Source organism: Xiphophorus maculatus, chromosome 8, assembly GCF_002775205.1.
Source record: "Xiphophorus maculatus strain JP 163 A chromosome 8, X_maculatus-5.0-male, whole genome shotgun sequence".
Lineage (NCBI taxonomy): Eukaryota > Metazoa > Chordata > Actinopteri > Cyprinodontiformes > Poeciliidae > Xiphophorus > Xiphophorus maculatus.
The window spans coordinates 25,797,849-25,813,949 of NC_036450.1; the positions used below are offsets into that span (position 1 = coordinate 25,797,849).

At 41.5% G+C, this 16,101-nt stretch overlaps 2 protein-coding genes across 2 annotated transcripts in view; both read right to left on the reverse strand.

The window, feature by feature from the left end:
• grk3 (G protein-coupled receptor kinase 3) overlaps positions 1 to 4,439 on the reverse strand; it is a 74,107-nt gene extending 69,668 nt beyond the window's left edge. Inside the window, exon 1 of the mRNA XM_023338119.1 lies at positions 2,085 to 4,439. Within this exon, the coding sequence (XP_023193887.1) occupies positions 2,085 to 2,197 (113 nt within the window). The 5' untranslated portion in view covers positions 2,198 to 4,439. The remainder of the gene's footprint in view (positions 1 to 2,084) is intronic.
• A 3,353-nt stretch (positions 4,440 to 7,792) lies between these two features.
• Positions 7,793 to 10,012, reverse strand: cryba4 (crystallin beta A4). Its single transcript, XM_005811488.2, has 6 exons — positions 9,950 to 10,012; positions 9,268 to 9,311; positions 8,903 to 9,021; positions 8,630 to 8,771; positions 8,329 to 8,471; positions 7,793 to 8,199 (listed from the first exon to the last, which is right to left on the reverse strand). Exons 2-6 carry the CDS (start codon positions 9,304 to 9,306, stop codon positions 8,052 to 8,054), a joined length of 591 nt encoding a protein of 196 aa, XP_005811545.1. The 5' UTR covers positions 9,307 to 9,311; positions 9,950 to 10,012; the 3' UTR covers positions 7,793 to 8,051.
• Positions 10,013 to 16,101: the final 6,089 nt, after the last annotated feature.

Genomic DNA, 16,101 nt, shown 5'->3' on the forward strand with positions numbered 1-16,101 from the left:
ACAGTGACTTGAATTTTACGACTTGGGTTTGTTAGTCTGCTAAATGTGTGGCACTTCATTTCTTTTACTTGAATTATTTATTTACTACAGTCCGGTTTAGATTTTACGTCTGACTGTGCGATGGATTAAAGAAAAGAAAATATACATATTACAACATTAAAGAACTGTTTTTATTACTTTGGTTAAAATCTTTTAATTTCCAGCACACTCCCATTAGAATAACCTAAAAAAATTAACCAACAATTTGTTAGATTAATTGAATAATAAGAAAAAAATAATTGAAACTAATCTAGAGAAGTCATTGTTAAGTGCAGCCCCAACTGTCACATTTACAAACCTCCCATGAAAAGAAACTCTCAATAACCAAATCTCAACCACATCCTGTTTTACCGAGTTGCACGCTATGACCTAAAACCGAGCTCTATGAAGCCCCACTGCAGCACGCCTCTCTGTAAATGCTTAATAAGAGGGCAAAGCTTTGTCAGTTCAATCAGAATGGGGCTGTAGTCTTTTCTGACGGCCCACTAAGAGTGGGTGCTTGCAAACAACATGAGTGAGGGGGTGTGTGTGGCGGCAGGGGCCGGGGGGGGGGGGTGTTAACGTCAAGAGCTGCTACATGCTGGTAGCACAGCTGCACCAGCTTCACAGGCAAGACCCAGCAGCAGCTACCAGTTTGAAGCTAACGCCGTTGTACAGCTATCAGTCAAATAAGCCTGCGAGCAAGTGACAGCTATGAGAGGGTACACTGTGGAGCACAGAACATGGAAAGGACACAGTCGGCCACTGCTTTCTATTTGCCTCGGAATCGTGAGCTGATTTTGAAGCACACGCTGATATTTCAGTCAGGCTAACACGAGATTAACCTCATGGATAAATCAATCAGATCCGAGTTGGATAATCTTCCGTTAATCACTAATCTGATCCATTTTATTTAGGAAGCACATTTAAAAGAAACAATACGTTTATCCACTAAGTAAATTAACATTAAAACAAAACAATCATCCTCTCTTAAATAATACAAATGCTACAATCCATACAAATAAACACACACACAAAAAAAGTTAGGAACCGATCTAGGTCTTTGTTGATGGGTACGCCCATTTCATACTGATATGTATAGAGGAATTATTGTTTTGTAAACACAGCCGATGAGCGTGGTACCTGACTGCAGCAAGAGCCAGGCCAGGTAAATATGAACCAAACTCATATTTAGCGTGCAAATTACAGATGAAATACAATAATTTCTTCCTATTTTGGTCACAATTAGCAGGAAAGGGTGGCGCCCCCTTAATTGTAAATTATTTTATCAGCCTAATTGTAAATAGTTTAAACAGCTAGAAAAGTGTATTCTTTCCTGCCCTCTAAAGGTGACATGCACAGTAGAGTAGCTGATAAAATGGGCCTTTATTGCATTTTTTGTTATTTTTGTTACAAAAACTACAGAGAATGCAATATCTCCCTGATTTGCTTTCTAAAATCCCTGCAAACTACATGTAGAATCCAAACAGAAAGAAACTAGAAAGGTATGAAATGATGCGCACATTCAGACACAAACAGACACTTTAATGAATTAACAAATAATAATCTTACAATTGCCTCAATGCTAATAAGATTCAAAAACTACCAACACTGTCAAACAAAATGTACGCCATTTTGTTTTACTTCTATACATTTCATTCTTTTGGAAAATTTTATTTATTTATTTTTTAAATTGGCCCAAATTGGAATCGGCAGATCAAACCTCAAAGAGAAACAAAAATCGGTTGCACTGATCAGGAAAGGCCTGATCTGTGCATTTTTTAGCAAAGAAAAAAAAAAAAAGGCATGCACAATCTATAATAGTTGTTCCTGTTTTTTGGTATCTGCTTGCAGGAGGCCAGAGAGCAACAGCGTGGTTTGCAGAAAACCGAACAGACAGAAAGCATCAGCCTTTTTATTTAAATCAAGCATGTACAGTAAGGACAGGTTTGACAGTAAGCACGCCTCCTTCCTCCTATGCAGCCACATAGGCTTCACAAAGACTCCATGCTAATTGCAAACAGTCACAACCACTTAACATCATAGGGCCTCGCTGATGAGCTTACCTGGGCTCAGGGAGGATGATTTTCTTACTGGCACGGGCGGCAGGAGTAGACTTGCTCTTCTCCATCGCCATCAAATAGCTGACATCGGCGAGTACCGCTTCGAGGTCCGCCATTTTTCGACCCTTTGGAGGAGCAAATTAATAAAAACAGCAGGCTTCCTGTGGTGCTTTAAAAAAAAAAAAAAAAAAAAAAAAAAAAAACTATTCAGGGAATTAAAAGAACTGTTTCCTCCAGCGGAGAGGACCACCATCAAGGGCCCGAGGTGCGATGACAGGGGGGGCCGGTAAAGGGGAGGGGATCCGGAGGAAGCGGAATCGTGTAGATGTCTGCGGCTGCTAACCTCAAGCCAACATCATTAAGACACAAAAAGGGAATTCATGGGGTTGGGGGGGACATTAAGGTGGGCTGATCGGATAAAAAAAAATTCAATAAGCAGTCCGTGGATCAGCTCGATCGCCGTCCTTGCAATCCCATTTGGCGCAAAACTGCAGCCGGATTGCGCCGTGTGAGCGCCGGGAGGAAAGGTGCTAAAATAAGCAGGAACTGGCTCGTTTTGGTGTCAGCGCTTCCTCGCTTCACAGGGCTGCCGTGATATGCAGCCTTAGTGGACAGCTGTCAAATTCTGCACGTCTCTCGGGACTTGCTTGCTGAAAAAATGTGCCCAAACGATCGGTTTGTCTCCAGTTCCACATGGGGTTTCGATTCGGGATTTTCCCTTCAAATGTAAACAAATGTGCAGTAAGGAGGGGATGTGGTGGGGGGGGGGGGGTCCAATTTTAGAGAAATGGCAGGCGGAGTCTGCAGTCAGAACGTGAGATGTAACTCCCGATTGTTTTTGTGGCCTCGATAGCAGCAGAGGATCTGAGTTAAAGCAAACAAACAGGAACACGTGTGGCTCGTTTTGCTCGAACCATCACATTTAGGGAAGGGGAGGGAGGATGGATTTACCGAAAAGACCTGAAAGAGACCCTCCAGGGCAGGCTAAATGTGGCGATCCGTTGTCCTCGTCTCAAAATATTAGAATCCTTTAAGCGAGCTTTGGCACCGATGAGTCCATGCGATCGGAGGATGAAAAACAAGCAGCATTCACAACAATGATCTCCGTTCAATCCCAGTCTCCGCTGTCTGTGTGGCTATTTGTTTTTCCTCTTCTGCTCCGTTCTTTTTCTCGCTCGGCTTCCTTCCTGTTGCAGCCGATGTGCTCCGTGCGGGGCGCAGCAATCACGCCGAAAATACCGTTGGAAAAGACGCGGATAAACACCTTGAACGCTTTAGCTCCAAATCCGGAGCGGGCTCGGCGTGATTAACTAATCACAAGCCAAATCCGCGCGTCGTGGAGCTAGCCTGCTGTAGCCTCCTGCTGGTGTCGATATTCGGGTCCGCCTGCTAGCTAGCCAACATGCTAGCTAGCAAAAATGAAACCTGCTAGCCAGAAGGCTAAATTACCAGTGAGCGAACTGCTGGGTTTCGACAGCTGCATTAAAAAGCCCGTAAAGCCGCTTGTCAACACGGTTACTGCAAGCTGGTTGACCAACAGCGGCGCTGCTCCCACACCGCGCAGCAGTGGATCTGAAAAGCTAACGGCTGCGGGTGTTCTTGCTTCCGTCTCCTTGTTATTGGGGAAGTCTCGCTGCGCTTCCGAGAAACAGCCCAGGAACTTGAGCAGAAAAATATCAGTAAAGATGACAAATATGGTCCATGGCTTCTCGTTGAGTTATCCCGAGCACGGGGAGGAGACCCGGCACGGAGCTGCACACAGTGACGGCAGCAGAGGAGGGAGGGTGCGCGGACAGATGGAGAGAGCAGCTCGGCTGTCCAGCGGTGGTTTCACAGAACTGGGAGTCGAGGTTATTAACAGTTAAGGCGAAGATCGTTGGGGAGACTGTTATATTTTCCCACGCCAAAATGGAAGAAACACGATGGACGTGCCACTGTTTTCGAGGTCTTCTCACACAGGGAGTTGAAAATACTAAGAAAAACTAGCAGAGTGGAGCAGGTCGTCGTTTTCCGCGCCAGCCAGAGCCGAGCGGTTCCTGCCTACCAGGCTGTCGGTGATAGGGGAGCCCTCTCTCTCTCAAGCTGCCTGTGAGGAGCACTAACGCGGTCCCTTCGCTGTCTCGGCGACGTATGCCAGTCGATAGAGCCCGCACCGTTCAGTCAAGCGTATCGTTTCCCAGCAAAAACGTGGCACATGTTTGCTCGAAAACCCTCCGCGCTGTATATTTCTGTAGGGGTTTTTTGCTAACACGGTAGCGTCTCCGCTTGACTCTCGGTTCGACTTCCTCTCCCACTGCGGCGGAGAGAGGCCGGTAAAACATGGAGCGGCTTGTTCTGGGGCAGGAGCCGGAGCTCAGTGTTTTAAGTGCTTGGAGAAGGAAGCGTTTGTGCTTCAGCCAGCCTCTTTTTTAGTGGATGCCAAATGCATGTCTGTCAGAAATTTGACGAATACACAAATGAGCTTTGTGGCCCGCAGGTGAATATACACGTACTAGTCGCGACGTCGTGATTCACCCTAAATATCAGAACAGCCAATAAGCCGCAGCCATTTGTGACATTTAATATCACGGTACTACATTTATCTGTCAGGGTGACACACAGGGGATTCATGCGATGTTGAGGTAGAAATGCAGTGCCCTTCCCTGGCCTGCCGCGGTAATGCTTCTGTTAATGCACTGAGAAATCTAAAATCTTTTTATTGGCATAATTGTAGGAGAATGATACAATCAAAGCCTTTGGCGAGCAAAAGTCTGAAATTTGTGGCGTCCATTTCATTTCCACAGTATTATGCATGTACACGTATTTCCACTGTAGCAACAGCTGGATGTCTTTTGAGGTATGTGTCTCTCACACCTCGCGCATCCACAGGCTGAGAATGCTTTAGACAGATTGGATAGAGACCATCTGTTAAATTTCAAGTCTTACCACAAATTCTCAGTTCGTTTTATGTTTTACTTTGACTGGGTCATTTGACATTTGATCTCAGGTATGTAGTCCTACTTGAAGATGGAATTCTATTCCATTCTCAGGCCTTTTACAGTCTTAAATCATTTTCCTACAGGATTTTTCTGTAATTAACTAGATCCATCCATTTCTGCTGCGTAAAAGCATCCAGAGCATATTGTTGCTGCCACCAGTGGAATGGCATGCTCAGGGCGATGTGCAGTGCTAGTTATACACCACACATAGCGTTTTGCTTGTACACTACAAGCGTCTTATCTGACCAGAGCACCATCTTCCGCATGTTTGCCGTATCTCCTACATTGAATGTGGAAAACTTCAGCAGGACGTTTTATGGCCTCTCCTCCCAAAACAGTAGATCCACAGAGCACACAAATATTTTTCCTGTACACATATTCTCCCACCTGAACCGTGGAGCTTCTCCATAGGTACGAAGTGCCCATACTTTTTCCATGTTCAGATGGTGAATCAAACATCTCTGTAAGATGATCAAAACTTGGGATGTAGTTTTAGAACTTAACCCTGCTTGGCTTCGGATGGCAGACACTGTGCTACGGCTCAGCATGTCCACTTTGACGGAATCCCTCAATATTCCAATCAGTCTTATTGTTGAGGCTTTCTCCTGGCATTCCAGCTGAGCTAGTGTGACCACCATGTGCTCTGACACGCCCAAATTAAAAAAGTTACCCTTTCACTTTCAAATTTCATGACAAGAAAAAGCCTCCTGACCCGAACAGGACACCCAACCCCATGTCACCTACAGATCTTTGCATTGGTGTGTGAATGAGAATGTGTGATGTAAAGCTCTATGAACTTTCAGTCCATTTACACTAATGTTGTGATGACGACTCCGCTAAAACTTTGCTGTTTATTATTATTTATTTATTGCCAATTTGTGTAAGTGATCACCTTTTTCTGACAAGATTGTGCTGGATGTATGAATCTTCTGATCAGGCCCTGAATTTTTCTGTGTTTCAATTATACATTTCTTAGCTTCAGTCACGGCTTCATTTAACCTCCCACTCTGCTGTGATGAGACATTCAGAAATCATTCAGATTTCTGACACTCTCACCCAAGGCTGATATTTCTCATTACCGCCTTGCTGATTAGAGAGTCATTTTAATTGGAAACGCGAATGAGTGCTGGTCACAATCAAATGTAATCCAACAACAATTTTACAAATCGATCAAATCTAAAAGAGGTTAATCAGAATGTAATTCTCTGGGGGGCAGGGGTAAAATCTATAATGTACAAAAATGTATGCATATTATAGACAAATGGGTGACGGAGCGCAGCAGAGGAACCAAACCCAGTCATTCACATCATGGACAGAAAACCTACAAATGGTTGTGCAAAGTGAGAGTTCGCTTAACAAAATTGACTGATGATGAGTACGTAAACTAAAAACTGGAGTATGGACTTTAATTTTTTTTTTTTCAATAAATGTCTTTGTGACACTTATCGAAAAAATTGTCACATTCTCTATATTATTAAATTGGTAATAATAATATTATTAAATTATGGCTCTATATTATTAAATTGAATATAATTTTGGATTTTTGTATAATTTTTGGCCAGGTTAACTTAAAAAGTCAGCTATTATTGTTACAGGTTAGCTTCCCAAACTACAGAAAAGTAAGTGTAGGGATGCTCAAATATGAACAATTGGGCCGATGTTGATATCCGATTGTATTACTGCTGTTATGGCCGTATTTACAAATATTTTACTTGATCAAAATTTGTATTCAAATAATTGATTAAACATCAGAATAATCGATAAAATACTAAATTACTAAAATAATAACTTACCACAGCCCTATTGTTAAGTAAGAAAAATTAGAGGTATTCTGTAGTGTTAATCTGTAGTCTTATAGAACATACAGGAACATTAAAACACAGCTGTTGGACCTTAAAGAAATACTAAGCTTGGTTTCAATTTTAATAAATGACAGTACTAATCTATTTATTAGTTGAGGATCTGTAAAAATGAATATTCCTTTTAATCAAAAATTGTCTTTGGAATGTATGTTTATAGACCGATGAGTGTTTTATTAAAGGCTGATGCTAACACTTGTTTGTATATGTTCATTGTCACAAAATGCAAAACCGGCCCAGACTGAAGTAATGTATACTGGCCTTTAGGGCCAAAAAGCCATCAGGAAGCCACCTCAGAGCATTTGATTTCTTATACAGAAATCAAATACTTGAGGTGAACTTTCTATATAAAGTTAAGTTTACCATAAATGAGCCTACAATTAAAAAAAGCATCCAATTCTCTCTTAAAGGTTGAAAAAGAATATTGAAATTGAAATTTTGTAACAGTTAGCCAAAAGGGAAGCTAACAGTTAAAGTAATGAAATACAACATTTAAATCTTACTAAATTCTCTGCATGTGTCAGCTCTTTGTGTTCTCTATTAATTAATTGTCTTGAATGTAGGAGTTTCCCAAATAAAACTCTGCTTCTGTCCCCACTCAGACATGGGTCAGCTCTGAGAAAATGGTCAGATTTTTCTGTTAATCCATTTTGTAAATACCAGAAACACATTAAAGAATTTTGAAACAATTAGTTTTTTAATTTTCGCAAACCTTTGAGGTGCTAAAAACAACATTAAATAGGTCTGCTTCATAAATGTCCAAACTGAATAATTAAAAAGCAATTTTGGAGGTTTAAAAACTGCTCAGATAACGTCTGTCATGAAAATGGGCTATTCTATTTGACAAGAAAACCAACCTAGAAAATACAAGATAGACCATTTACTGGGTTCTTTATTGGACTCTTTTCCACTTTTGCAATTAGTTACCCTGAACACCATCATTTGACCGGTGAAGAAGTGAACATATTTCATCACATCATGAGCAAAAATGTGGAACGTGTTCCTCAGATAACCAGATACACTGGTGGAAATCAGTAGGATTTAAGAAAAACAGTTTATTCAGCATCAGAAGCCAGAAGAGGTCGTGGGTGAAGGGTCAAACGGAAAATCGGGTTCATTTCATGAATGGGCTGTTACTGCTGAATGCGGCGGATGGACTGGATCTGAGGGGTCTGGCAGTGGGAGCCAAACTCCCTGAAGTGTTTGTACTCCCCACAGTGACGATCACACTCCATGATATACTGGTAGCCACGATAACCAGGGTACTGGTAGCAGACAAATCTGTGAAGGGTGAGGGGTTAGGGCAGGAGGAAGTAAGTCCAAAATGTGGTTGTGTAAAAATCCAAGCAGAATATAAATATTCTGGTTGGAAAAGAATAACTGGATAGGAAAGTAACTGGGAACACTCACGCTCCTGACTGGACCCTGAAAGATCCCACTTCGTTGTTGCACCAGCCCATGGCCTGGAGGGAGGGATAATCGTCACTAAGCTCACCCTTACGGCCCATGAAGTTCTCACGCTCGAAGATAGTCATACGACACTCTCTGTGGTTCTGTTGAGGGGGATACAAAGGTGGGAGAAGTAGAAAAACAGAAACACTCAAGTTGTTGGTCTGGTCAAACAGGTCTAACGTTATCATCCAAAGTAATTACTTGTCACACTTTTACAGACAACAACTTTCCCCTAAGCAACTGACAAGTAGAGACTTACAGCACAGGCAATAGGTCTGAAGGAAGTCATCCTCTCGATGTGATAGGCATTGCTGCCTCCAAAAGCATCACACTGGGGGTACTCTCCCCTCTCCAGGATGAACTGCTGTCCCTGGTAGGAGGCGTGCTCATAACCCACCCAGCTGGGACGAAGCAAGGGAAAGCAGCTCTCCGTTAGTACTGACAAATCTCAGAGGGCTATTTCTGCTGTCCAGCATCAACTTTTATGATAGTGCTGCAGTTTGTGCTGCCCTCTTCAAGCAGATGTACTCACGCTCCGCTCTCCACCCTGAGGGAGCGCACACTCTCGAAGCCGAACTCCATCACATTGCAGCACTCGGAGGTGAACTCATGGCGGCGGCCCTGGAAGCACTCCTCATCGTAGACAATAATCTGTGAGGGAGACAACGACAGACTATGAAGAGGCTACTCTGGACCCCGAATCACTAACTACCTCCTAAACTCACAACAAGGCAAACAAAATCGCATTAGCCAACCAATGTTAAGGCTTGGGACTGTTCATTTTGCTTGCTTGTTCAATCATTGGGTCTACCAGAGGAAATCTCATCTTTGGGATAGCATAAAGGTTTGAAAAAGGCCAGGTGATGTCGTAGTCTACTCCAACACCTGTGGACTCACCTTCCAGTGGCCGGAGAACTTGGTGCAGTGGTGAGTCATCTTGTCTGGAAGAAAGAAGAAGAGACCTACTTTGACAATGCTACCAAGGAAGGGTGTGGCAGGAGGTCAGTGTGCACACAGTTTGAGAGAGTCCATGCTTTCACCTGAGTGTAAAGAAATAAAACCATGGCAACACCTTGGAAAACTTGAAAATAGTCACTCAGGAGGAAACATTAGGAGAAAATCTGACCTGCCTTACTTCAGCACTTCATTCTACACCTCAAGTAAATGAGATAGTTTCTTGAGTGGCCCAAGTGTACAGCAATTGCATGTGTGGAAATCCTGAAAAACTCCTCCACTGTGGTCAGGATGCCGCAGTCCACTGGACCGTAACACCAGAACTGTTGGCATTCATTAATCGTTGTCTACTTTTGGCTCCCTCTCTCTACCCTCCACCCATTCTATCTGTTCATCAAATTCTCTCTCCATTTCCTCCCTGAAAATGTTGCAGGCATTGAGATGTAACCGCCACCGTTGCTCTTTATCTCACCCGTTGGGTGTGGTGATGGCCTTCGGGCCCTGGGGCCCATATAGCTCTGCTGTTTTTATGGCTGGGATAAAGCAGGGGTTTGAATACATACCGGGTGCAACTGTTGCACCCTGGCCTGGCTTGCCCTGACTGTCTGAGGGACAGGGGACTCACCTTGCTCTGATGCCCTTAGGTCCTGTTGTCAGAGTGAGAGGAGCCACGCGCCCCCACCCTTTTAAAGCCTCCCCTGACGAGGGGTCACGCTAAAACCCCCGGCTCAGCAGCAGGGAGGGGCTTTGCTTTGTGCCCCCTCCTGTTCGACCCCCACCCACTCGACAAAAGCATGGTTAATCTGTGAAGGGACAGAAATGCAGACACCACATTATCACCCACACTGAGATGTAGGAATATAAGAGTGACAAGGCTGTGAGCGCCGAGAAAACACTGAGGGCAAAGGACACAAGAAGGGTTGGAGGAGGGAGAGAAAAAATGTCGCCCAAAGCTGCTGGACTTATTTTTACATCTGGTCACATGTGGGGGTAGTTTCAGAATGAATTTTCTTGGAAGTCATTTGCTCATTTAAATTGCTTTTTGATTTAAATGATTATCAGCAGAGCCAGAAATGTCCTCCTCTGTCCTGCAATTGATTCTAATGAAAATAATATATATTAGCACGTGTTGTATTTGCTTCTAAATGACAAACAAAACCGTCTCAGAGCAATGTTGCACTAGGTAAGCAGAATTTTACTTGAATTTGACAGAATTCCTTAATTCTGTCAATTAAGGAATTGGCAGAATTCACATCTAGCCTATGTCTGTCTGAAGACATGATGTGGGCCAAAAGATCTAAATAAGCAGTATCTCATGTCCTGATCCATCCATCCATCCATCCATCCATCCATCCATCCATCCATCCATCCATCCATCCATCCATCCATTTTCTGTACACCCTTCTCCCTCGTGGGGTCGGGAGGGGTGCTGGTACCTATCTCCAGTGAGACAATTCGGGCGAGAGGCCGGGTACACCCTGGACAGGTCGCCAGTCTGTCGCAGGTTGTGACTGCCAAAGATTAAATAAACAATTATTGGGCTTTAGGGGGTAGCTTTTAAAATAGGGCCAGGTTGGTTTGGATACAATTTTTTACCATAAAAAAAATGTCATTTGGAAACTGCCTCTCAGTATCTCAGTATGACAATAAAAGTTGTTTGGTGGTTGAAAACGTTCAGGTGTAACAGAAAGCAAAAAAAACAACAACATAGAAATTATAACACCTTAACTTCTATGTACTATCTATGTATGTTTTTCTTAGTGAAACTGTGTACAACTGGTCCATTATCAAAGTGGTCTTTTTAAATTCAAGTTCTATTTGGGCTCCTAGATCAGCACAAGGTCCGAATCAACCACAAAGATTAGTTATACCTCTGGCCGTCCCTGGACTGAATTTAACATTTCAGCTGCTTCCTCTGTTCCTTTCCATATCGAACATTCTTAGTGCAGAGTGTCTTCACAAACCGAAAGCGTCAGTGATATCATCAGCTCCAGTCCAACATGAGAGCAATCAGAAATATAAACACACTAGAGGAAGTCATCCATCCAGACATCTGGTGAAGCAGCAGTTAGCCTGTTATAGTCACACTCCCTTCATGAGATTCTCTGTGACATCAAATTATAACTCTACTTGGAAAACGACTCTTATCAGCTGTAAACCTTTACGTGCCTTAAAAAGAGACTGAGCACTCCAACTGAAGATCTCACAATGTCAGGGACTTGGGGTTGGACTCACCTCCAACCGTTTTCAACACATTTAACAGGAACTGCATGTCCCCAGGCTTCAAACAGGTTGAACCAGGAGACTCCAGTTTGTTTAAAGTGATTAAGCAGCCCTTGTATGTGGGTGCGTGTGTAGGCGTGTGTCTGTGTGTGTGTGTACTTGCATAATCAGCTACTTGTAAACAGGGAAGTCAGAGGTACTTCTCTTATGAGCAACTCAAATTCCTAAAAGAACAACTCTACTTCCTGTGAGCCCAAAGGAATTTTGGCCACTTCAAGGTGTAATTTAAAGGGGCAGTATTCAGAAAAATTTGACTTTTTTGAGCTTTACATCATGTTATAAAAACATACCTGAAGTGTTGTCTTGATTACTTCATGCATGTTTGAGAAATCCTTTAATCTTCCATGGCAACCAATCAGCTGTGCAAAACGGCTGAGTGGACCTAGCTCCTCCTGTAAGACATAGCTCCTCCTCAGAGCTGCAGTTTCCAAGTTTCTGCCTTAAAGAGCAGTTCTCTCCTGTGACTCCACCGCTCACCAAGTGCTCCTTCAGACTAATCAGCAGCAATTGGCAAACACCTGGTCGAACTGCGCTCATTATACCAGCTTCTTCTCAGTACATGTGTAAAATGTTGGTAAAAATGTTGTCAAAGGGTTACTGGAGGAGCCATGTTGTGATGACTTCTTGAAGACAGAGTTTTAGAAAGAGCAGGAATTTTTAAAGAGGCAGAGGCTCAATTTCAAGGTGGTACATTATAGAGTGAAATTTCTTTCTAGCCATATTTGAAATATATAGCATTTTAATAACAGCTGAAGTTAACATATTTATGTAATTGTCCTCTAAAATGGCACTATGTGGCTGGACAATACATAATACTGCCCCTTTAAATACACATTACTGGACTCAGCTAACCAAAATGCAAATATATTTCTGTTTTCTTTATTGATGTTCTGCCTTAACAGATTTCTTTTGTAAGTCCAAAAACCATTAGAAACCAAGTCAAGAGTGTTGACTTCATTTCTCAGGTGTAAGTGTGGCTGTTTCATCTCTCCTCATGTCTGATGGAGCCGTTTAAATGCAAATGTCATCAAAAGATCAGAAGTCAACATAATTAACTGGATTTCTCTTGCAAGTTAAACAAATTTAATTCAGTACACTCCAGGTAAAGTCAAGATCTGTTCATTATTAGGCAGAAACATGAAGTGTGGAAGTAACAGCAACTATGACCTGCAATAGGAAACCTGGTGGATCTCCTAAGAGTCATTTATATGTTGAATGAATGGAATAATAATGAAGGGGGCTGCATGTCAACAGCTAATAGGATTCTACCAGGATCATTGGGGCTGGTGTTTATCTCCAGTGGTTTCTGGACGAGAGGTGGGTTCCTCAAAGGACAAAACAGAGACACACAAGATAAGCAACCATGCATAGGTAAATGAACTAAACATGGCTGTTTTTGGGACCCCGCCCCACCCAACCTCCACAGCTGTGGAAAGAATATACAAACTCCACACAGAAAGGCTTGCCATGATTTGAATCCATGACTTATTGTTTAAAAGCAGCAGTGCTCACAACCATATCATTTTGCAGCCCTCCATCAGAATCTGAGAAATCATCTGGACTTGATAAAGCGCTATTCAAGTAAATGACATATAACATTTACCTTGTTGCTTGTTGATATGAAGAACTTTCAGGCAGTCTGTGCAACTATCTGGTAGGGGCATGTAAGGTAAAGATGCAGTAAAACTACAGCAGCGTAGTTTTGCATCGCCTGACATACATAACTTCTTAACAGTACCATGCATTAGACAGGTTTCATCACATGATGTGTTTCAAACCGATGTAAATTTTAAACACAGTGCTCTATGGCAACTTTGCTGAGTTTCATCCATGCCTCCTGCGGTTTCCTCTCTGTAAGATCTCATCTTCATTGGACATGGCACGGTCAACTGGTGATTTATGAATGGCCAGAGGGAGCTTAAACAAAGGATTTCTGGTTCCTATCACCCTCTGTCTTTCACAGTAAGGCACTGGCCTGTCAGTAATCCAAGGTGGAGTACCATGGTGTGTTGGCTGTCTTCAGTCAGGAGTTCCAGACTGGCCGATGCATGGTTTCATCATACAACCTGGGAGGGAAAACAATTTGGCATCCCTGATGAGCCCCCAATCTGGTGAATATACATCACACATAAAAATGACCATAAAAATGAGCCAGTGGGTGTTCTGTCTTTACTCCAAGCAAATTTAGGTTTAATCACCCGCACATGGACAATATATGACTTATTAACTAATTAACTATTTCCATGAGGCTAATATTTTCTAGGTCTATTTTGATCATATTTCCTGATGCCTAAACACATTTGAAACTGATTACAACTGTCACAAAAATATTCATAAGAAGTATAATTAAGTATATGCCAGACTATTTAAAAAGATTAACTACAAGCATTTGTCAATCTAAAATTTGTCCTCTTATATCATCTTGACGAGCAAAATACGGTTTAGTTCATGATAGAACTAAACCTATGTTTACTTCTATTTCATCTTGTTTGAACACCTGAACACTAAAACTAAAACCTACAGTGAGGAGATATATGTTGACATTAAAGTATACACCTTCATGTTTCTGAGATGTCTTGAAATATTTATTGTTTTTGACAAATCATTAAGAATATACAATAAACTTATTTTCAAATAATGAAAATCAACATTTTAAAAGTGTGTTTAAAAAAATTTATAAAATGAATATAAATTCAACATTTGTTCAGGTATCACCATGAGAACACATTTCAGTCTCCACTAATACGTCATGAGATGAGTCTGACTCCAGCATCAGCTGTATCATGGGATGATTTGGGAGTCATACAGATTATACTGCAGGATTAGTTTGCACCTAATCTGCATATATCAAATAATTTTTTTATCCAGCTTCACTACTGGAAATCGTCGCAGCAGAGGCGACATAATCCAGATGTAATCCATCTGACATAATCCTGGAATTATCAACATGATCAGCAGCAACCTTTATTTCACTCCTGGAAGGATCAGTGAAAGGGATAGCTTCAATTAAAGCAGTGGTGTTTTTAACAAAAGATTGATCAGTGAGTTATTTTGAATCTTCGGTTGATGAAAGGTTTTTATTAACAAAAATCCCCTCAGTGTTTTGTGTTGTCACCAGTTGCTTGAAATAGAGACAGTAATAATTTCTCAGAACATAGCCAACTAATATAAAGCTGACATCTTCCAAACCACTGACTAGTGAAGAAAGGAGAAGTATTGTTTTGTAGGTTTGGAAAAATACTAGGCTACCACTGGTTTGTCTCTTCGCAATTTCAAACATCCTGTCCTTTCTGACACTTCTTTTGGCTCATTTTGTGTACATTACATTACTTTACACACTAAATGGAGTACGTTTTTGTTAATCAAAAATGATAGTGATAGTCTACTACTGAATGCATTTCAGCTAACATTAGCATTTCAGCTAATGTTAGCTAACCTGCCATTTTGCCTTTGATAGCAGACATGTTACTGAATGCATTTGAGCTAATTTCCACTAATATTAACTTATAAATTGCTGTTTTTGCATTCCAGATGTAGTAAGTTGCTGTAGGCCAACATGCTATTGATAGCACACATCCTGCTGACAGAATTCTTGCTAACTTTAGCATTTTAGCTAATTCTGGACATGTTCATGACATTACAGAAAGGCAGACATAAACTATCTAGTTGTTTTATGCTGATACGGATTTGAGACTCAAACTGGAGGCCTGCTCATCCTGACTCGCCATAAAAACGTCTGATTTGGTCTGAGTATGCACACTTTGGCTGGCCCCTTCTAAATCTGTTGAGAAATTATCTAGTTCACTCCAGGATTATAAGCATAAATACTCATAAAAAGTTCAAATATAGCTTCTAATATCTCTTTATTGCATATTATTTTGATCATATTGTATTACACACTATTTCTAGCCTGTTAGGTCTCATCTCTATTGGGGCCAGATGACTTGTGAAATATGACAGATTATGAGCTCTGATCAAACCAAAATAACTCAAAGCAACTTCCTGCTTTATAATCCCATTTTCCTACAGTGAGCTATGAAAAGAATTTAGAAAATTATTTTGAATTGTTGTCAAGGAGGATACAAAACATTCTTGGTGCATGGTCTGTAAGAAACACATAGCTCTTTTTTATACCTGAAAAGTTGGGCACAAAACATTTAATGCAGCCGTTAAATGAAATGGCAAAGAGGCAAAATTACCGGCTCCCTGTTAGATGCTATGAAAAGTGCCAAACTCCAAGGACCAACACAAAGACAGATAAATAAAACTTTATCCTTAAGGTATTCTTTCAAAAGCCACTATGATAGCATCTGGTATAGTTTTGAAACTAATTAAGTGTCAATTAAGTGTCTTAATTGACACTTTTGACCCAAACAACCCAAACAAATGGGGAAACAGTTTAATGGTGGGTGCCCCAATTAAATTGACTGGTATTAATTTGATTGTATGGATTTTTAAAATGTAACAAACAAACTCGTTAAGGTGTGTGGTCTT

What these genes read in the sequence shown, in the direction of transcription:
- cryba4 (XM_005811488.2), bottom strand. Translation starts at nt 9,306, where the DNA reads ATGACTCACCACTGCACCAAGTTCTCCGGCCACTGGAAG. An exon ending in AGTTCTCCGGCCACTGGAAG is followed by an intron (nt 9,022 to 9,267) that starts GTGAGTCCACAG and finishes TCTCCCTCACAG; the next exon opens with ATTATTGTCTACGATGAGGA. An exon ending in TTCAGGGTCCAGTCAGGAGC is followed by an intron (nt 8,200 to 8,328) that starts GTGAGTGTTCCC and finishes CACCCTTCACAG; the next exon opens with ATTTGTCTGCTACCAGTACC.